The sequence below is a fragment of the Mauremys mutica genome, chromosome 1 (assembly GCF_020497125.1).
Source record: "Mauremys mutica isolate MM-2020 ecotype Southern chromosome 1, ASM2049712v1, whole genome shotgun sequence".
In the NCBI taxonomy this organism is placed as follows: Eukaryota; Metazoa; Chordata; order Testudines; family Geoemydidae; genus Mauremys; species Mauremys mutica.
Genome location: NC_059072.1, coordinates 58,225,152 through 58,246,545, shown reverse-complemented (window position 1 = coordinate 58,246,545; position 21,394 = coordinate 58,225,152). Strand labels below are relative to the sequence as shown.

At 39.4% G+C, this 21,394-nt stretch overlaps 1 protein-coding gene across 3 annotated transcripts; it reads left to right on the top strand.

Annotated features, from left to right (window-relative positions):
* The first annotated feature begins 399 nt into the window (after positions 1 to 399).
* On the top strand, positions 400 to 21,190 carry SLC38A2 (solute carrier family 38 member 2). 3 transcript variants are annotated; one of them, XM_044978925.1, is made up of 17 exons: positions 400 to 459; positions 2,358 to 2,422; positions 3,403 to 3,641; positions 3,999 to 4,080; positions 4,245 to 4,360; positions 9,347 to 9,420; positions 9,525 to 9,617; positions 9,802 to 9,883; positions 12,176 to 12,258; positions 13,322 to 13,380; positions 13,512 to 13,688; positions 14,517 to 14,596; positions 14,690 to 14,790; positions 15,737 to 15,861; positions 16,511 to 16,655; positions 16,778 to 16,875; positions 17,837 to 21,190. In XM_044978925.1, the coding sequence occupies exons 3-17, from the start codon at positions 3,529 to 3,531 to the stop codon at positions 17,933 to 17,935; spliced, it is 1,527 nt and encodes a 508-aa protein (XP_044834860.1). In that variant the 5' UTR covers positions 400 to 459; positions 2,358 to 2,422; positions 3,403 to 3,528; the 3' UTR covers positions 17,936 to 21,190. The 3 variants fall into 3 exon arrangements, with proteins under 3 accessions (XP_044834860.1, XP_044834855.1, XP_044834867.1); XM_044978920.1 differs by lacking the exon at positions 400 to 459 and having other exon boundaries at positions 2,099 to 2,422; XM_044978932.1 differs by lacking the exons at positions 400 to 459; positions 4,245 to 4,360 and having other exon boundaries at positions 2,106 to 2,422.
* The last annotated feature ends 204 nt before the right edge of the window (positions 21,191 to 21,394 follow it).

Sequence of the window (21,394 nt, the reverse complement as noted above, 5' to 3'; positions counted from 1 at the left end):
CGCCCCGGCCCTGGCAGCGCGTGAACAGCGCGTGAGCGGCCGCCCCGGCTTCCTGCTCGCGCAGGCTCCTGCCTGCCTGGCCGGGGCGCTGACTAACGCGTCACAACGCCAGGGAGGCGGGGCCAGCGAACACCTCTTCTCTCGCTCGCTGCAGTTATGGAAAATTTTTAGAACCTTTGCCCCGCCCTCCTCCTCCTCCTCAACCCCCCCGCCGTCACCCCCCTCCCCCAGGCTGCTCTAGAACCTTCGGCGCCTCTACCCGGGCAGGCTGGAATCTAACGGTCGGCTCGCGCCGCCGGGCTGAGGCCCCGGGTCTCGAGGCGCCGAGTGCCCGAGCTGCTCGCGCCGCCCCGCCGGGGAGAGCCCCTCAGCCAGGATGGGGCGCGGTCGGCCACTAAAGAGGCGCACCCCTGAGTGTAGCAGCTGCGCCTTAAATCCGTGCGCCCCGTGCCCCTGGGGGTAGGACACCGCCCCCCCCCCATCCCGGCCCGCGCGGGGCCGCGTGTGCGCCGAGTTCCGAGCGCGCGGGGCTGCTGTGCGTGGCGCTCCCGGGGATGTCCCCATTGCAGCCGTGACAAGGGGGGCGGGTGGCTCAGACGCACGAAGCTAGCCCAGCCAGCACACAACCCCCTCCGCACACACGTGCGCCCCTCCCCCCGCAGGGGGCTCCACACAAACACCGCATGCTGCAGGGCCACCCGCGCTGCAAACTGCGCGCACCCATCCGCCTCCAGCTCCGGCGGCTGGGAAGGAATTAAAGGACTGGGCAGTGCGAGGGAGGGATACCTCCCGGGGGGGGGGAGCGCACGTTGCACTGACAACAGACTGTGTCCGTCCCCCCCCCCCCCCCCGCTTCCAAAGGCACCAACCTCGCAACTCACAGGGAGGGGGGACTTCCCGCAAATCCTTCCCCCTCCCTCCCAAGGCCGCTCGCTAAAGGCGTGTGAAATACAGTGGAACATTTGTCTACACGGGGGAAAGATCGCGAAATCCCCCCACCAACTTCCCAGAGCGGGGAGAGGAGCCATAGAATAAAATCCATGGCCAGCCCTCCCTGGAGAGGCGGTAATGCTTAGTACTGACCCTCACCCCGCCACAACCTGCCTGCATCGTAGCGAGAGCAAAATCCTCCAGCTATCACTAGGGGGGAAATAGTAAGACATTGGCTGAGGATAAGGGAGTTGTGTCCCCCTTCCTGGGCCCCTTAAAAGGTGTCAGACCCCAGGCGAAGGCCTTGGAAAATACTCCAATGACGCAAGCCTAAGGGTTCCTTTTAAACTCCAGCTACCATCTGGACTTATATGTGCATGCACCGCATCATACATTACAAATAATAAATGACAGCAGTAGGACCATGGGACTGATCAGCTTTCACCTCGGTAACCTTCGCATCATTGTAACGTGATACAAACTCTAAAGAGGGGATGACTGGAAACAGTGAGAGTCTGGGGATCACTCACAATGATGGACGGGGGAGTCTCAGCTACACCCATTTAAATGGTACTGAAATCAAATAATCTGTAAACTGCAACTGGCAAGTGCGAATTTCTTTGCACCAAGGAGTTCTTTACAAACAGCCTCACCCCACGTCTGTGAAGTGGGATTTTAAAGATGGGGGAAGTTGAAGCCGCAGAGCTTTTAGTAATGAATGAATGATGTCCTTGAAAGAACGATGGTTATTGCATCATGCATTCACTGAACCTCTCTGTACCTCTGTCGTCTTCTCTCTAAAAGGGGGTTTCCTTCACCCACTCTAGTGTTGTGAGGTTTCATGCATTGATGTAGGGCCCTTTGAGATCCTCTGAAATAGGTGAACACGAAGTAGTGGTGGTATCTCGTTAAGTACAGTTTGTCTCCAGTGTTACATCAGTGCTAAACAATGTTCTCCTGGTATTTCTCGTCGATGGAGGAGGGGGGTTAGAAGTAACAGCGCCTGAGTGGCATCTCGAGCCTAGCGAGAGAGGAAATGAGCCGGGGGCGGGGCTACGGGGCTGGTGTTGGTATACAAAGGAAAGGCGGCACATTGCTGCGTATGGTGGTGCCTCGCCCTTTCCTCCTCCCGCCGCGAGTCTCCGCAGTCCGCTCTCAAAAAGCAGAGGCAGCAGAGACATTTTTCAGACCTGTAGCAACGTCGAACGGGAGCAATATCTGGCTGCCCGGCCGGGATAACAACACTGCCTCCCAAAGCCACATGCTTCTCCTGCTCAGCCGAGGGTTTGAGTAGAAGGGGAACCTTCATTTTTTTTTGTCTCGTGTACCGGTGGCTTGTAAACGAAATTTTGATACTTTAATTTATTTTTTTTACTTTAAGGATTGTGGGTTTTTGTTTTTAAAAACATTTAAAATTATCGATTTAGAAAAAGATCTCGTCGATATTCTGAAGATTTCAGAGGGGAAATCCTCGGTTTTCAGCTTCGCCAAGGTAACGTACTGTGCTTATTGCTTGTGGGGGTGTGGGGTCTGGGCTTTAAATCGCGGAGTGGGTTATTGGTGCCTTTAGTTAAGGTCAATATTATGTTTCTGAAACTATATTTAAAAACCCCCGCGAGGGATTTTCTGTGCGTGAGAGTGGGTCAGACGGACCCAAATCTCGCCCCAGCTGCTGCTTCCTTCCAAGATAAAAAAAAAAACAAAAACCCACGCTGCTGGTGCAGTCTTGTGACTGATTTGCATTTTTCCCCCATTTAAACTGCAGGGATCCCATGTCCCTGGAGTGGGGGAGGGAAATAGAAAGCAGGGAGCGGTATGGAAATATTTGAGAGGAAGGTTAATCAAGAGTGAATATGACAATCGCACATGGATGTTGCATCAGTTTTCTTTTCTGGCACAGGAAGAGTGGACTGGAGGTATTTCTCTTTCACACACAGTACACGTGTGTGTGTGTGAGATCAAATACATCTATGTGTAAGGATATTTTATTGTTAATATAACAAATATTTTTCATTATAGTATACTGTGGGTACTTCTCCGTTATAAATCTTAATGTGAATATTATAGTTTTTTCATTGCAATATGATTGGTCTCCATGTAAGTTACGTAAATTAGGTGGATTTGATCTTCAGATATAACTGTCTTCCTAGCAGCTGAAGCGTGTGATCTTGATTTCATTCTTTTGCTTTTGTGTGTGCATGAAAGAACATGTCTCAGAAAGCCCAATGTAGACCCTTTCCTATGCAGATCACATCTTCCGGCGTGTGCTTGGGTGTTGTAGTTGAAGATTTATCTTTGTTCTCCGTTGTAGTCAGTATCTTGTACTTTTCCTCTCCGCCCCTTCTCGGCTGGTACTTTTCCACTCGCCTGGCTGGCGATGAATCAGCCCCAGAGCAGCAGCAAGCAGCCGCTCTTCACGTGACCGGCTTGATAGACCACTGCAGTATTGACGTTTCCTTTTTACCTTCACAGGCAAGGCAAATCCAGCATCCAAGGACAAAAGAGCGAGCTCAGTGGAGACTGCCACCGAGGGGCAGTCATCAGGCCAAATATTCCTCACTTCATCTGATACTGGGAAAAGCTAATTAAATTCCCAACATGGACAGAGCAGACGTGAGCAAGTTTAACATCTCTCCAGATGAAGACAGCAGTAGCTATAGCTCCAACAGCAATGACTTCAATTATTCATATCCAACCAAAACACCTATGAGGTCAGAAGGATTTTGCATTGCTCTTAGTTTTGTTTCTATTTGTTAATATTTCTACAGTACTCTAAAGGTGTGAAGTACATTATGTGTAATAAAGTACTCTTTTAAAATGCCTTGCAAGATATTAATGTTTTTAATGTTTTTATCAATTAGAAATATAGGAAGTTGAATATACAAAATTTTGTATAGTCATTTTGCAGATGACAGATTATGTACTTAGTTTTGTTGGATGATTTGCTGGTTTTCTAATTCCCTTTGAAACAGAATAAAAAACAGGAACAACTAACTTCTTAAAGGCAATTAACGTATAACTGGTTCATTATAACAATTAAATATGGATTTATTTATTTTTTCTTACAGACCTTGTGTAGACAGGGATCCAGAAAATCAAAATTTCCTGCTTGAATCCAATCTTGGAAAGAAGAAGTATGACATTGAATATGTAAGTATGCACTAACAATGTTTTAAAATTAGCACACTAAACAATTGCTTTACTTTCAAACATTTAACCCTGAAAAGTGGAAAATGTTCATTTCAATTCAAATCTAAAGCATGAATAAATCATTGGTTCTCTATTAATTATTAGCTTTTCCTTCCCTTACACAGCATCCAGGTACTACTTCCTTTGGAATGTCAGCGTTTAATCTGAGCAATGTTATTATGGGTAGTGGCATCCTTGGACTTTCTTATGCCATGGCAAACACTGGAATTATTCTTTTTGTGTAAGTATGTTTTGGTTAATTTAAAAAAGGCTCTTCTGCCATGTATCTGTTAATAGACAATATTAGCGGTATCCAGTGTAGTTGTAGCTCTGTTGGTTCCAGGATATTGGAGAGGTAGGTGAGGTAATATCTTTTATTGGACCACTTTCTGTTGGTGAGAGAGACCAAGCTTTTGAGCCATATAGAGCTCTTCTTCAGGTCTTTGAAACAGTTACAAGCCTTGTGGATAAGCAGAAGTAGTAAATGTGATATAGCTCAACTTTAACTAGGTTTTCATATGGTCTCACATGACCTTCTCAGAAGCAAACTAGAGAAATATAGTCTAGCGGGCATGGAATGTATTCAGGGAGAGGGAGGGGAGAAGCTTTAGAAGAGTAGCAACTGCTGGCTGGGTGTGCCTTACCTTAATTGAAGGCAGCGCTGCCTTCAGAGCTGGGCACCCGGCCAGCAGCCACCACTCCCCACTCTGCCTTCCAAGCTGGGCAGCCAGAGAGCGGTGGCTGCTGGCCAAGCGCACAGCTCTGAAGGCAGTGCCGCTGCCAGCAGCAATGGAGAAGTAAGAGTGGCAGTGTCATACCTTTCCACCTTAACTTCTGCATTGCTGCTGGTGGCAGCACTGCCTTCAGAGCTGGGTGCTTGGCCAGCAGCTGCCACTCTCCACTCTGCTTTCAGATCTGAGTGGCAATATATGTACTTTTGGGGGGAGGTGTAAATGACTACAGACACAAGCAGGAGGTGGGGCTGAATCAAATAAGTTTGAGAACCACTGGGCTAGATGAACCTATTGCAAGGTGGGTGCACAACTGGTTTGAAAATGGCATTCAGGGAGTTATCAGTGGTTCACAGGTCAGGCTGGAAGGGCTTGTAGAGTGGAGTCCCACATGGATATGTCCTGAGTCCAGTTCTAGTCAATATCTTCATGGATAATTTGGATAAATGAAATGGAGAGTACACTTACTAATTGTGTGGACAATATCAAGCTGGAAGGGTTTGCAAGTGCTTTGGAGGATAGGCTTAGAAGTCAAAATGATCTTGACAAACTGGAGAAATGATCAGAAATAAATAGGGTGAAACTCAACAAGGACAAATTGTTCCTTCCTAAGTGGAGTATTTTCAATCAGTTGCACACATTCAAAATGGGAAATGACTACCTAGGAAGGAGTACTGCAGAAAGGGATTTGGGGGTCATAGTGGATCACAAGCTAAATATGAGTGAACAGTATAACACTGTTGCAAAAAAAGCAAACATCATTCTGCGATGTATTAGCAGAAGTGTTGTAACAAGACACGAGAAGTAATTCTTCTGCTCTACTCCACACTGATTAGGCCTCAACTGAAGTATTGTGTCCAGTTCTGAGCATCACATTTCAGGAAAGATGTGGACAAATTGAAGAAAGTCCAGAGAAGAGCAACAAAAATGATTAAAGGTCTAGAAAACATGACCTACTAGGGAAAGACTGAAAAAATTGGGTTTGTTTAGTCTGGAGAAGAGAAGACTGAGGGGGAACATAACAGTTTCCAAGTACGTAAAAAAAACTGTTATAAAGAGACAATTGATACATTGTTCTCCTTATCCACTGAGGACAGGACAAGAAGTAATGGGCTTAAATTGCAACAAGGGAGATTTAGGTTAGGCATTAGGAAAAGCTTCCTAATTGCAAGGTAGTCAAGCAGTGGAACAAATTACCTAAGGAGGTTGTGGAATCTCTATTACTGGAGGTTTAGTGCATGGCATGATTTTTTTTTTTTCTTTTTTTTTTCCTTGTTAAGAACTTTTATAATTTATATACCCTTTTCTTTATACATACTATTAATATTTTTTAATTAACAAAGCTGTGCCATGTAGTAAAAATAGCAAAGAGGCATTTACCTGCCTCTTTTATATGCCAATTCCATGCTCTAAAGAGGTTTTGTAGTGGTTATGATAGCCTACCGTGTGTTGTGCTGGTGACATCTCTTAGGAGTTAGTGTAGACAAAAAAAGTAAAATAGGTAGGAGGAAGCAAGTTTAAAGTCAGTTATTTGAATAATTCAACACATTATGCTATAATCAGTTCATTTAAAAAAACAAAATACTTGTAGCTAGCAATTTAGCAATCACAGGTGCCATAGTGGTTTAATTCATTATTATATTTTTTTTCTTCTCTAGATTGTATTCAAATATATTGCTACTGAAATAGGCTACACTAGTTCACATAACATCACAAAATTAAGTATGATTAGTAGTCTAGATGCAGGAGAGCACAGGTTTCAGTAGCTAAGACGTTACTGAGAGTGCATGGCTCACAGGATTAATAACAGTATAAAAAGCGTTTAATGTCTAGCTGATTGGTTCACATCTGGCCCAGGCTGATAGTGACTTTAAATTTTTAACATAATAATTATTAGGTGGATTATATGAACTGAGCTGGTGGTATGTACTGGACAAGTGTTCTCAGTGTGTGTGCTTGGTAGTTTCCGCATAGAAGCCAGGAACTAAATGAGCACACGGACTAAACCAGGGGTTCTCACAGTAATTTTTTTGGTGGCCTCAGAGTGTGGCCACCAACTCTTGCTGGTGGCCACTCTCACAATTCTTCCTAAATTACTTAATTAACTTTAGGAAAAACAAATAAATATGCATGTGTACATGTCCAAATCATAGTAATTTATTTATGTAGGGTTTGGGTTGTTCTGTTTTGAGCAGACTCAGTAATATACATTTGTCTCTTTACTGGACCGAAAGATAAAAAAGGTGTTTTGTTTGTTTTTGCCTTTTGGTTGCTTTGTTTTGACTTGCTAACTAGTAAGTCTGCTTCTGTGAAAGTGATATTAGCTAATATCACTTTTTTCACAGCAGCACACTTTATAGCTAGCTGGGAGGCAGTGAAAAGTGATATAAACATACAAATACCACTTTTTCACAGCAGACTTACTGGCAAGCTTGGGGACCAATTAAGCCCTGGATGGGGAGGTGGTAGGGAACAGGGGTGATGGTGGGTGAGACCGGGGAGGCAAAGCCCTGCAGCTGGGGATCAGAGCTGGAGGACACGGTGGGGGCCAGGAGCAGTGGAGGGGTGGTGAGGCCAGGGCCAGAGCCTGAAGCCCCGCTGCAGGTGGGGGACAGAACCTGATGTCACGCAGCTGGAGCCTGCAGTTTGCCACCCAAGGCTGAAGCTGGAAGTCCGTGTCCCGCCACCCCTGGGAAAGTGGGGAACTTACCTGGGTGCCTGCTTCTCTGGCATTTGCAGCTCCAGAGGCGAGCAGGGCCAAACCCCTACTGGCGGCACCGGGGGAGGGGGCGCTGCTTTGTCACCTAGCCACTCCCCACCCCCCGATCACCACCTAGGAGGCTGTGGCTTCAAGGAAATCTGCTGGTGGTCGCATTTGAGAAACACTGGACTAAACTACCTTGTTACTCTGATAAAGTGGCCATTCTAAGTCTGAGGTAGTGTTGAAAAATATATCTATAATGTTTGGTACTACAGAAAACATAGATAATAATCTGTACGCTCTTTCCAGTACTGTTTATGACTGGTGAACAAATAAGAAGTCCAGTTACCAGTGCATCACTTAATCATTACCTTTCACAATCATGAAAATGTATTTGTATATGATTTGCAATGTATTCTGCAGTACACTGATGGAGCTGTATGGAGATTCTTGTATTACTTGTCAACAATATGCCTGATAGCAGCTATAGTCTCTCTGGGAACTATTCTTTTAAAGCCAAATGCTTGTATTGGTGTAGGAAGCAGTGGGTTTTTTTATTTTATTACAGTTTTGTGACAGTGTTGTTCTTTAGCTGTAAAGAACAGTGCAGCTGCTGAAGGGTGTATTCGTTGTGATTCATTGCGAATTTTTAGAGGTTACAAAGAAGCATTTCAATAAAGCATGTATCAGAGGGGTAGCCGTGTAAGTCTGGATCTGTAAAAGCAGCAAAGAGTCCTGTGGCACCCTATAGACTAAAGACATATTTGGAGCATGAGCTTTCGTGGGTGAATACCCACTTTGTTGGATGCATGTAGCCACTACATGCATCCAACAAAGTGGGTATTCACTCACGAAAGCTCATGCTCGAATACGTTTGTTAGTCTATAATGTGTCACAGGACTCTTTGCTGCTAATAAAGCATATGTAGTTCTAATAGAAACTATAAGAAAATTAGACAACTTCTGGGAGCCATTCACAGTCTCTGTTCAAGCACAGGTGAAACAACAGTAAATGTTAAGCAAAGAAAACTGACCTGCATTCAGATAATTTCCGTGTATATGAATTTTAAAACAAACCGTACTGAGTCACGAGCTCTTACCATTTTCTAATTGTCCATCCATACTTTACCAGTCAATTAACTGTCTTTGTATCTTGCTTTACACAAAAAATCACATACAGCTATAAGGTGATTCATTTCAGACTTCAGCAGATTTTCTCACCTAGTCACAAATTACATCAGTCACAAGTCTAGTATTTCAGAGATGAACTAGCTGTGATCTAATTACCTAAGAATGTGAGGGGGGGGAGTAAAAATAGAAAAACAGCTGTTATAGCGATACAAAATAATGTGGTTTTTTTATATTTTTGTTAAAATAATGTGTTTATTGGATCAATCAAAATATATTGGGTCTGATTCTCATTTATACTTGCACCTCTCTAAGGCCCCTTTACACTATTAGAGTGTTGTAAAGTTGATGTAAGTATTTAATCCTACTTCAGCAGTATCTAGTATAAATGAGAATTGGGCCTGTTGGCAAAATAATAATGAAAATAGGTAGGTGTACCTTCCAATGTGGATTTAAGTATGATGTCCTTTCATACCTTCTCAGCTAGCATTGGAACTTACACTTCTTATTTTTCTTAATTATTGTTTCATTTCACTATATTTCAATATTGGTTCTTATGTTCTATCTTAAATCCTTCCTTTTCAAATAGCACACTTAATATGGCTAAACTAAATAAATTTAAGGCTGTCTAAAAGTTGTTTGGCTTTTTTTTTTTTTCCCCCTCCTAGGATTCTCTTGGTGGTGGTGTCAATATTCTCTTTATATTCAGTTCATCTTCTCCTAAAGACTGCCAATGAAGGAGGTATGGTAAATTCTTATTATTGTACAAATAGTTATTACTAACTTAATATTATCTTTCCTTTGTAAAATACAGCTTTTCAATTGATTTATTTTGTATGTTTGTAGGATCTCTATTATATGAACAGCTAGGAATGAAGGCATTTGGTTTGGCTGGAAAAATTGCAGCTTCTGGGTCAATTACAATGCAGAACATTGGAGGTGAGGGTTTTAAAAATATGTACTGTAGATTGTAATGTCAAATAGTAAATACTACCTCTCCATTCTCAGACTTTTTTTCACATATCTTTTTATTAATTGTTTGTGTCAAGTAAAGTTATGAAATAAGTTTTTATGTCATGTTCCATCTATATTTTTAATGATTTATAATGTTATTCACCTACAGCTATGTCAAGCTACCTCTACATAGTGAAATATGAGTTGCCATTGGTCATCAAGTCATTTATGAACATCGAAGAGAACACAGGGTAGGTGATAGAACTCCTCCTCATCAGAGAAACTATCAGTAGAAACAAAAAATGGACAACATATACATTCTATATGAAGACCTCCTTTGGTACATCTTAGTGTAGCTTCTTAATCAGAGATAGGGCTCTGTTAAGCTCCAGTAAGCATTTTTTTCCTACCCCTTGGGTGGTCCATTTGACATGGATCTAGCCTCTGCTGGTAAAGATGTTAGCAAAATATAAGTATTCCATCATATTATAGAAAACAGTTATGTAAAGAATATCTGGTAAGTGTTAATGGCTGTGCTGGTCAACATATTGCTCAATAATGAAATGAAAGTTTAATAGGGTCATAGTTGTTATCTCTAATGTATTTCAGGAAGCTTAGACAGATAAGATAGTTTTCAAACATTAACATTGTGGGAAGTATTCTTACTATAAAAGTAAGCTGCATTTCTACAGTGATTCTTGTTAATGTTTGCTTAAAAACAAATATTCAGTAAGTCTGTGGCAATATTAAAAACACCAGCTCATTGATTACAGTGCATGTAGTGATTTAAGATATGCAGTATACATCCAAACTGTGCATCTACATTATCCATTAATCCACACAAATTCCATAACTTCTTGACTTTGCGAGTCATGATTTCCTTCACATGGGCATCACCAACAATAAGATGCATTCTGATGAGAAGTGCTTTTTGATATCAGTGTTTTGTTTTGTCTTTGTTTTGTTTTTTTTACTCAACAAAACATTTTCTTGTTTTAAAAAAAGACAAGTTGCAGTACGTTAACTTTATCTTACAGATGTCTATATCATACTAATTTGGGAATGTATAGTGTATTTTTTTTTTTTTTTAATTCCAAATAAAGTAGCTGAAGAAATGGGTCCAAATTCTTCTCTCATTTGCATTGGTATGAATCCATAGTGACTCTGTTAAAATGAATCCAGATTTACACCAGTTTTCAGAATTTAGCCCTTAATGTTCAAACCAGTAAAGTCTTTAAGATGGATTATTTGCTCAACAAGGCTTCTTTTCTCAGCCAAAGATTACATCTGGTTTTAAAAATATCTCCTGTTATGGATCAGCTAGTACTATTTCCAGTATTAACAGTAGGATAAAGGCTACACTATTACTGCCACAGTTGAATACCCATGACCAGTTTTGCCCTGTTACTTCATTGCACTGGAGTTACATCTGCTTTACACTGGTCTGAGAACTGAATTTGTCCCCCAGTGTTTCAGAGGAAGGTGCTCCCAATACACCTGACAAATGACTGATTACTTTCGCCTATTGAAAGAAAAAAGAAACACAGGAGGGGGTTCAGGGAAGAAAATCTCTATTAAATTTCCCTTGTGGTGATATTCTTCTATATTTTTTCAATTGTGATGGGCCAGATTTGCCCCTATGGAACTGAATGAAATCTTCCCAGTGTCCCAGGTGATAGGCAGAAGGCCAGGGCCAGCCATGCAGAGGCCGTGTGCTTCTGCTGCAGCTCTCGGCGCGCTCTCTCTGGCTTTTCCCCTAGCTCCCTGGCAGCATAGTAGAGCCACATTACCAGAGATTTCCCCTGGCTCTTCAAAGCCTCTCTTAAAGGGTGATCTCCATCCCAGATGGGGCGTAGTGAGAAAGATAATGCAGCCTCAGGGTCGGGGACTGGGGAGCAACAAAGAGTCGAAGGCCCAGAGTCACTTAGGCAGCTACCTCCCATTAGTATTCAGGGACATAAGTACCTTTGTGAATTTGAGCAATATGCATTTTTATTTCCAGCAGCCTCATTATTCACCTGACCAACCCACTGTCTATCTCCTGTCCCTCTTTCCCCCCACCCCGCCAACCATGTATACGCCTATCCTGGCAGAAGACACTGAGGGAAAGGGACCTTGTAGGAGGGAAGATGATGGGAGGATCGCCTCAATATAGTTCTGGGAGGCGTGGTTCTTTTCCCTCCCCCTGCCCCCTTGTGGTGTGATCCTTCCTGACTTGGATACTATTCTGAAGAATAAAGTTCAAATAGTATATCTGAATGCTAGAATTTTCAGCATCTAAACCTATTTCTCCCATTTATCAGGTTTAAAAAATATATTTGAAACATCTTGAAATAGCAGTATATCTTCAATAGCCCCTTTATACATTGTTTTGTGAAATTATCACAACATAGTTTTATTCTCTGGTATTGTTACTGGATATTTTATCTTTTACTTATATTTTTTTCTATAACACACTATTGTTTGTAAGGATTAACCTGTAAGCATCATTGTTGTAAAAATGCTTTGATTACTTATATAAATTTCTCTTTTTTTTCTTACAGAGAATGGTATCTTAATGGTGACTGTTTGGTTGTGCTGGTGTCTATAGTGTTCATTCTTCCTTTGTCACTGCTGAAAAATTTAGGTAAGCAACTATTCATTTAAAGTAAATGTGGAAACATAAGTTTGATTGGTTGTTAACATGTGGAAGGCCCAGATATGGGAGCTACCTCCACATTACTGATCTCTTGCCAGGTGAATGCTAGGAGAACTGTGCAAATGATCTCAGTTGCTGAGGAGAAGAACAGGACCTCTCTTTTTAAGAAATAAATGAGGGCTACAGAGTGTTTGTAGAGTATAAGAGGAAAAGAGAATGGGTGAGGACAGGACGGGAAGCCTGCAGTTCCACTGCCTTTGACTTGTTAGATCTCTGTTTACGCAGATTTGGCCTGGTCAATGTACGTGCTATGCACGTTTGAGGAAAGCATAGATGCTTTGCAAAGTGATGCTCATGATTCAGTTGGTGGAATACTTTCTCTGAACCAATACAGAGTGAATACCCCACATGGCACTTGACTCGATAACCCACCCTATGTTGTAGAGGACTGTGGAACTGAAAGTGGCATTTTTCAGATAAAATACAGGACCAATTTCTGCTCCCACTGAAGACCATATCAGAATTCCCATTTCACTTCATTGGAAACAAGATTAGATCTATTAAGTGAAGCTTCTGACCACTTACGGTCATCAGTTACCACGTGGCACTCTTCCAAGAGTGGGGATGTTAGCCATTGTGTCCTGGCCAAATTTCATTTTGGGTAAATAAATTTTCCCTGCAGTTTAAATTGGAAATAATGATTTTTGTTGTTTGTTTGGGGTCCTAAACTGTTGTGTTGTATTGCTGCCTAGTCACTGGATTAGCAGTTGCTGATGAACTGCTGCATCCTCCAACTCTATTACTAACTCCAGTGACAGCAGCCAGCTAGCTCAAGTTTAAATTTAAAGTTTTTAAAACCATGTAATTTGAGCTAGAAATCTTTGGGTGTGGAAGGAGGGGCAAAACTTGAGTTTATAGCTTGAGCTAACACTGCAGTGAAAACAAGCGATGAGACACTTGTAAATTACAAAATTTTGTAATTTTTAGCAAATAAGTGGGGGGAAAAAAGCAAGGCTGTAATTAAAATGTTGTTTCTCTTTCTTGATGACAGGATACTTAGGATATACAAGTGGCCTTTCCTTAATGTGTATGGTCTTCTTCCTTATTGTTGTAAGTATAATTTCTCTGTAGATTTACAGTGCTTGTAATAGTGCGTTTCAAGTGAGATTTCATATGATTTCAAACAGCTTTGTTATTTTTAACTGATACAGTATGATAATGTGGTATGGTGGTATTTTTAGGTAATTTGCAAGAAGTTCCAAATCCCTTGTCCTTTGGGATTGGAGTATGACGTGATGAACACAACTCTGAATGGCACATTGGCACACCTGGCAACTGCTGCACCTTTGCATGGAACAGCACAAAACATGACTAGTGATGACATGTGCAGGCCAAAATATTTCGTCTTCAACTCACAGGTAAGATAGCATATGTACATGACATTCTCACTATTAAAAATAAAGAGGGAGAACAAACATTACAAAGAAATATGGGCATTTTTCCTTACATAATTGCCAAACCTAATATTTTGGGGGCCATTAATTATGTCACAATCCTGAAAGGCATTGTGCACCTCCTGCAAAATGGGGCTTCCTTAACTTTTATTGAGCTCAAGACGAAATAAGGGTTTCCAGCCTCTCCTGGGAGGCAGTCAGCACTTCTCATGGTAAGGCAAAGCACTTAAGCACATGTTTAACTTTAAACATGTGAGTAATCCCATCTGTATTCAGCAAAACAAATAATCTGGTAAATTAAGTTGCACTGGTGCAAACCTCTCACCAGTAAATGGATTTTGCACTGGTGTAACTATAATGATTGAAAAGTCTCCATTGATTTCAGTGGGCTTTGGATCAGCCCCTAAAGGCCAAATCCTGCAAACCTTTACTCACACATATACCCCTAGTGATGGAAAATCTCATGAGAAAGTAATACTCATGTGAGTAAAGATTTTCAAGATCAGGCCATAAAGATTCAATCCAGCAAGGAGCTGAGTGCATTCAACTACCATGGGCTTAAGTGGGGCTTGAGGATTCTCAGTATTGGGGCCCTTAAGAACAAAAGAGAGAGTGAGTGTTGTAATAACCTTACAGAATAGTTAACTTTTTTTTAATGGAAAATTGAGACCAATTATACTTTCAATGGAAAGTAAAAATATAAAGTAGAAACCTACTGATGAATTCTGTGCAACAAAGATAAATTTGCTACATCTATCAAGAAGTTTATAAAGCATGTTTTATGTTTTTCAGACTGTCTATGCCGTACCAATCCTAACATTCTCTTTTGTCTGCCATCCTGCTATTCTTCCTATTTATGAAGAACTGAAAGGGTAAATGTATAGATTGTATATAACTTTACTATTCAAAAAGAAACAAGCAATATATTGTCACTAACACTTATTTCTGTTTTGTTTCTTTAATAGCCGAACCCGTAGAAGAATGATGAATGTGTCCAATGTTTCATTTTTTGCCATGTTTATAATGTACCTATTGGCTGCTCTCTTTGGATACCTGACATTTTATGGTAGTTATTGCCTCTTCTATTTTCTTTTAAATGAAGCATGTCTCCAGAAATTCAAAATAAATCTTGTGGCTTTTAAAATGTAAAGCAAATTAGCATCAACTAATTAATTATTTTTATACATTCACACACAAAGGGGAGCAGTGGTCTTATGGCTAAAGTTCAGGACTGGAAGTCAGGCTATTTTGGTGCTGTTTGACACAGACTTTGTGTTATCCTTGACCTGTCTGTGCCTAAGTTTATCCCTCAGTAAAATGGATTTACTACTTCCAGGGATTGTAAAGCTTATAAAATTCATTTATATTTGTAAAGTACTATGAGTCCAACATTGAAGTTACTATGTAAGGACAACTATAGAAGTGAGTTTATTATGATTCTGAGCCTTAATATGTTTAAGAAGGGAAATGAGCTTGTTTTTTTCTCACTAGCCCCTGTAATATTCTTCACAGACCTCTCATAACTGCACATTATTGTATTTTTTCCTTTTCTACTACTGTCCCTGTATTGGTTTTCATCTATAAAACCAAAGAACTAAGTTCTGCTCTGTAGCTTCATTGTCTTTAAGGAGTCTACATTTGTATAACTGAGAATAGAATTTGGCTCTAAGAATTTGCTATGATGTTGCCATAGTCTAATAATAAGGTGAAAACCTATATGCCTTTGTCATGCAAAGTCAGTGAGTAGCAGAAAGCAAAATTTGGCCCAGCTGAAGTACATGTGCAAATAAAATGAGTGGTGATAGGCCCTGTGTGTGTCTGTCTCTCTTCCACAAACTCACAGGACAATGTGCTCAAGACCAACTGAGTTTTTAATTCACTGTAAATTTGTGGAGGGACTGTTCTGTTTTATTTCTTAAGTATACAGGGATATTACCATTCTATTACGTTTTGCTGCAGTCTTGTGAAGAGTGTGTTATTAGAGTTCAATTAAAATGCCATTTTCTTTATAGGAAATGTTGAAGCAGAATTGCTTCATACTTACTCTGCAGTCCTGGGTGCTGATGTTATTATTCTTATTGTGCGTCTGGCTGTACTTATGGCTGTAACCCTTACTGTACCTGTAGTTATCTTCCCAGTAAGTAATCCTTTTTTATTCGGTGTATCCATCTTCGCCAGTAATTGGGTACCTTTTCTTCTTCTCCGGCTGTGGACTAATAATAATATTAAATTAATTGGGCAAGTACAGTTTGCTAATTTCTAGTAATTTTTTTAACTTAAAAAAATTGTTCTATATAACAAGTCTGCGTGCATGCTTTTTACTCATTTAACTGAATCAGAATAATTGAAATAGATGATAGGCATCAATTTAGAAAGTAAAACATTTTTACATAGAGGGGTCAAAAGCTTTTATTTATTAATTTATAATAAATATTTTACCCTATATCATTTTTCTATATTCAAGTCATTTTAAAAAAAATGAGATAAAAGTAGTATTGGGTACTATACCTGTTCCTTAGTCCCTTTACCAATTTCTTTGTTTTAAATGGTTTTTAGCTAGGTTTTTTTCTCTCTCCCCTGTTTATAAACACCTATATAAAAAAAACTGGAAAACCTGTTTTCATAAAGAGCTATCAAATGCATAAAGTCAAGTGCAAAACAGAGAAACATTTTTCTCTCTCATGTCTTACTGTTATAGTAATCCCAGTTGTTTTTGTATTAAGTTGACAGTGTCTCTTTAAGGACTTTTTTGTGATTAATACTAATGTCCTCATTATTTTTTGCAGATCCGCACTTCAATTACACAGCTGTTTTGCGCAGAGAAGGAGTTCAGTTGGTTACGTCACAGTTTAATTACAGTTTTTGTTTTGGCATTTACCAATGTTCTCGTAATCTTTGTCCCTTCTATTCGAGATATATTTGGATTCATTGGTAAGTTTTTGTATATTCATTCAGGGTTTTGTTTATTTGTTTTTCAAAATCAGAACGTCTTCAAAAGTCTAATGAAACACTGAACTTATTTCAGAAAACTTTTTTTATTATTATTAATATAGGTGCCTCTGCTGCTGCCATGCTGATCTTTATACTTCCTTCTGCTTTCTATATCAAACTAGTGAAGAAAGAACCTCTGAAATCGGTGCAGAAGATTGGGGTATGTGTAGAAGAGTATTTTCATTAACATGCTTTCATCACTTACTGGCTCAGAGCAAGGGTTTTAGTTTATTTCTTTCTAATCTAAGGATTTCAGAATGTCTGCAATTGTCTTCGTTGATGAACTAGCAGTAACTAGTAGTGTCTATTATTCTAACAAGCAGTAGTTTCATAGGCAATTGTAACTGGAGAGAGAGCCACCAGGAAGTTATTTCTGCATACTTCCCCACGTGACCTCTCCAGTTGTCCCTGCCAACTCCAGAGGTGACAACAACCAGGATTTCATCCTGAAATACCAAATTGTTAGTGGAAATAAAATTATTTTAATTACATACAGCTATTGCACCATTACTGACACTAAAGTAGTGTGAATAGAAATGGGGCACATTTTGTCTATTTTATAACAAATAATATAAATAGAGGGAAAGTGCCTGATAAATATTTAGTGGAGTGTATTCAGCAAAATATCTATTCAGTAGTGAAACTGCTGTATAATATTATGCAGCCTCACTGGCCTCTCTCAAATATTTCTTCAAAACCTGCTTCTCTCGGTTACTCTCAGAGCTGACCTCCTCCTGATCACTTGAGTCCTTTGCTCGATGTTGCTGCTTCTGATCTTAGATACTCAGGTTCAGATTCCCAGTTTGCGAAGCCAGGCAGAGCTCCATTTAAATCAATAGAGCTATGCCAGTTTACACCAGCTGAGTATGTAGCCTGCTATATTAAAAATACATTTATTAATCCATTTTAAAAAGGCACCAGAGCATGTGAAAATCAAAGGTTATCTCATTGTCATTTACTATAATCTTTGTTCTTTTTTATTAGTCATTCCTTAGTGTTCTTTGACTTATTTAAGATTAGTCACTCAGGACAGGCACTTACCCGTTTATGTCAGGTATACATTTTGTAGCTGAAGAAGAAAATAAAATGTCTGAAGTGAATTTTATATTTTCTCTTTCCAGGCTATACTCTTCCTGGTGAGTGGCCTGTTCGTGATGATTGGAAGTATGATCTTGATTATTATGGATTGGATCCATAATTATGCATCTGGCGGACATTAACTGGCACGATTTAATCTCAAATACTCCAGCATTCACTGAAATATCTACTGAGAAAGAAAATTTACCTAGGTTTGCAATTTTGCTTCCTTTAAAATGCAGATTCTTTGATGCTGGTTCTTCTGACTGTAGAATAAGTGAACTCTTGAAAAGAAACTATTCTGCATGATGGAAGTGGATATTAACATCAAACCACCTGAGTCTCTGGCTGAGGGAAGTGACAATTTTATTCCATTCCAGAGAATGGACACAACTCTCTGTAGAATTTTATCAAGCCATGTTTGGCTTTCGTCATTGTTACTTGGGTATTTTATTATTTTACTTGAATGTGCCTAATGGAACCATTTGATGTGAAAAATAACTTTTAATTTACAGCAAAGTGTTGATATATCGAGAGAGAGAGAGAGAGAGAGAGAGAGAGAGAGGGAAAAAACACTATTATTTTATGTACCAAAAATTCTTATGGACCTCAAAAGCATAATTTTTTTTTTTATTTAAAAAATTGTTTTCTTAAAGTCAAAATGTATCCCAGTGACATAGAACCTGTACAAACATTTAATCTGTGTTCTAAATGTAATACAATTTTCCCTTCAATGGAGGCATAATTATACTGACTTTTAACCAATTTGAGTAGGTCAAAACTCCGTAACTAAATAGAAACAGGGTTGTTGTTTTTTGTTTTTTTTTTTCAGTGAAACTCAGATACTCCAAAATTTAATCAAAGAAGTCATTGTCGATATCACAAATCATTGTACATAAGCAACTAAAAATATCATAGTTTTAAAAAATGGCAATCTGACTCAAGTTTTAATGCTTTTTAACAGTTTCAAGTCATCAGAATGGGTGATGTTTAAAATAAACTTTTATACAGTGAAGAGCTCATAAAGATCTTGAGAGTTCTCTTCTTGAGGTTCTCATTAGTGCAATTGGGTAAAACAGGATGGGTGGTTGTTCTGATTCAGTTGCAGCTCTCTACCAAATCACACTGGGTCATATCATGCCATATCATACAAAACTCTCTTTTGAGATTAACGGGGGGTTCTGCTTCATGATAGCATATGGCCCATTGTCAATTAGGTTTGGGTTTTTTGGCCAGTCTTTCTTGATCTTGCTGCACCATAAAAAAGAGGTCCTGATATAGTTTATTAATTGTACTATTTTTACAAACTGCGCAGTATTTGTCAATTTCTCATCCACTGTTGGATTTTAAATTACTTGATTATTTTTGTTCCGATTTTGTCCATGCTAAAAGACTAATACACAAACTGCACCAGTATTTGGTGCTCAAGACAAGTTCTCTTCATATAGGCAACTGAGATTCCTCATTAAGTTGATACTGTATAGTAGTTTAAACAAAACAAACCATGGACTGAACAGTCATCTTATACTTGTTTGCTTCAGAAATAGATACATTTTGTTTGAGTCCTAACTAGCTACCAAAACAGGTGCTATGTTTGTGATTAGCTGTTTTGTTTCTACTACATGTTTACTATTTATTCCTATCCCAGGTTGAAGAGAAATGGTACCTGCATAAGAGCACATTTGACTTATCAACAGGCTCTTTCTTAAACACCACGATGGTGGGTGCAGTATAAGAACCTAGACAGAGATAATAAAAGAGAGTGTCATGGTACTTTTGTTCAACTATATTTGGCATAATGTTTTAAAAATCTGATTTACAAAATTCAATTTAGTAGTTGGGTCAGAGGGAACAAACAATGGCATGTAATCAGTTGATTAAACAGCACTGAAGATTTTGTCTCAAAAGCCAGAATCAATTCTAGGTAACAATCACTATTTGGCAGATGATGCCTGTCTTTCTCCACAATTTTAAAATCTATGAAAAATCGCAGATATTTTGATTCATACTTCTGACTAAAATTACCAATCACCACATCTGTAGAAAACATAATGAAAAGTGAGAGTTTTCTCTCATCTTGCTTGTTTGATTAGTCCAGTGGTACTCAACTTTCAATTAGTACTTTGAACTGATCAGTGCTTCTCTTACTGGGACTCAGGAAGAGGATGTGGCGTTCAGATCAAAGGCTCATTTATTTCTGATCTATGGATCAGTGATATGGCAACTCTACTTCATCCTCCCCACGCACACGGAAAGCTGGGGGAGGATATAAAATGTCCTCTCCCTCCAAGAGTTTATAGTGTGTGTGTGTGTGGAGGATGAAGAGATCCCTTTCCAGCATCAAAGGGAGCAAAAATGAATCTCTTCCTTCTCTGCAACCGGAAGAGAGGGGGAAATCCTTCAGTCACTGTCAGGGGAGATAAGAGGGGAAGATGTTACATGATAGCATCTCATTATGTTGTATCAATACATGTTATTGAGTCTTGCAAATTAATGCAGCAATGTCTGGATGTTACATTGTGAGTAACATCAGTTGTTTTCTGAAGCTCCATTTGATGACTAAGTAGCTCTTCAGCTGTTAAACTTGAGTACCACTTTGCTAGGTAGTTTTCTAATATATGAATCTGCTGCAAACCTGTCAGTTTAGAGGTCCGTAAACAACATCCCAGTGGAAATAAGCAGCTTCAGTATTAAACCACTGTATTGTCACCTTGTTTTTACGTTGCTGTCTTCCATGATATTTCAGTCATAACTGTAATGTTATTTATAGAACATTAATCAATTAAAACTAAAACCTATTTTTCAATATTTATGATAGTTATGTACATAAACTGTATTTGTCTATATATAATGTAAATATATTGTATATAATATAGGTTTGGGACTTTGGGTATATGTATATATTCCTCTGCCATTATTAATGGTTATTGCATCATTTCAACGAGTTGTTCATGTTGTACATATGTGTAACAACTGTCAAGGGAAAGTTTCTTTACAGAAAAATGCTATGCTTACAAAAACTGAAATAGTATGTTACCACTCAAGATGTAAGAACACAAGAACATGAAAGGTTTTATTTATTACAAATGTAAATGTTACAATAAAGAGGAGTCTTTGGGGTCCATAAAGAAGTATAGATCAGGTACAGATTTTTTTTCATACAGTTTATCATGGATGTTATAATTTCCCAAATGCAGTGACTAACACCTTCTTTTACAGTCTAATGTATCTGTTACAGGTGTTGTACAGTACATCTTTGTATATATTGTGTATATATGCCCACTGTATTGTTAGAGGTCAACAATTCAACTACAGTTGTTGGCAAAGAGTGTTACACAGTTTCAATGAAACATTGTATGTTTGTTTTAACTGAATTAAAAATAAATAGATAATCCTTAGCAATTTTGTTTTTTCTTGGGGGATGAAGAGGTGAAGGAATTACTATCAACTCAAAAGCAAAGTACAGCACGCAGGGGATTTAATTCCTTATCTATTTGACATTGCTTGTATTATATTTTTTTTCAGAAGTGGTCACAGTAATCTAAAAGAATTAAGTCAAATGCTGCATATGAACAGACTCTCAGACACCACTATGATGGGCA

What these genes read in the sequence shown, in the direction of transcription:
- SLC38A2 (XM_044978925.1), top strand. Translation starts at nt 3,529, where the DNA reads ATGGACAGAGCAGACGTGAGCAAGTTTAACATCTCTCCAGATGAAGAC. An exon ending in TACAATGCAGAACATTGGAG is followed by an intron (nt 9,618 to 9,801) that starts GTGAGGGTTTTA and finishes ATTCACCTACAG; the next exon opens with CTATGTCAAGCTACCTCTAC. An exon ending in TGGATACCTGACATTTTATG is followed by an intron (nt 14,791 to 15,736) that starts GTAGTTATTGCC and finishes TTTTCTTTATAG; the next exon opens with GAAATGTTGAAGCAGAATTG.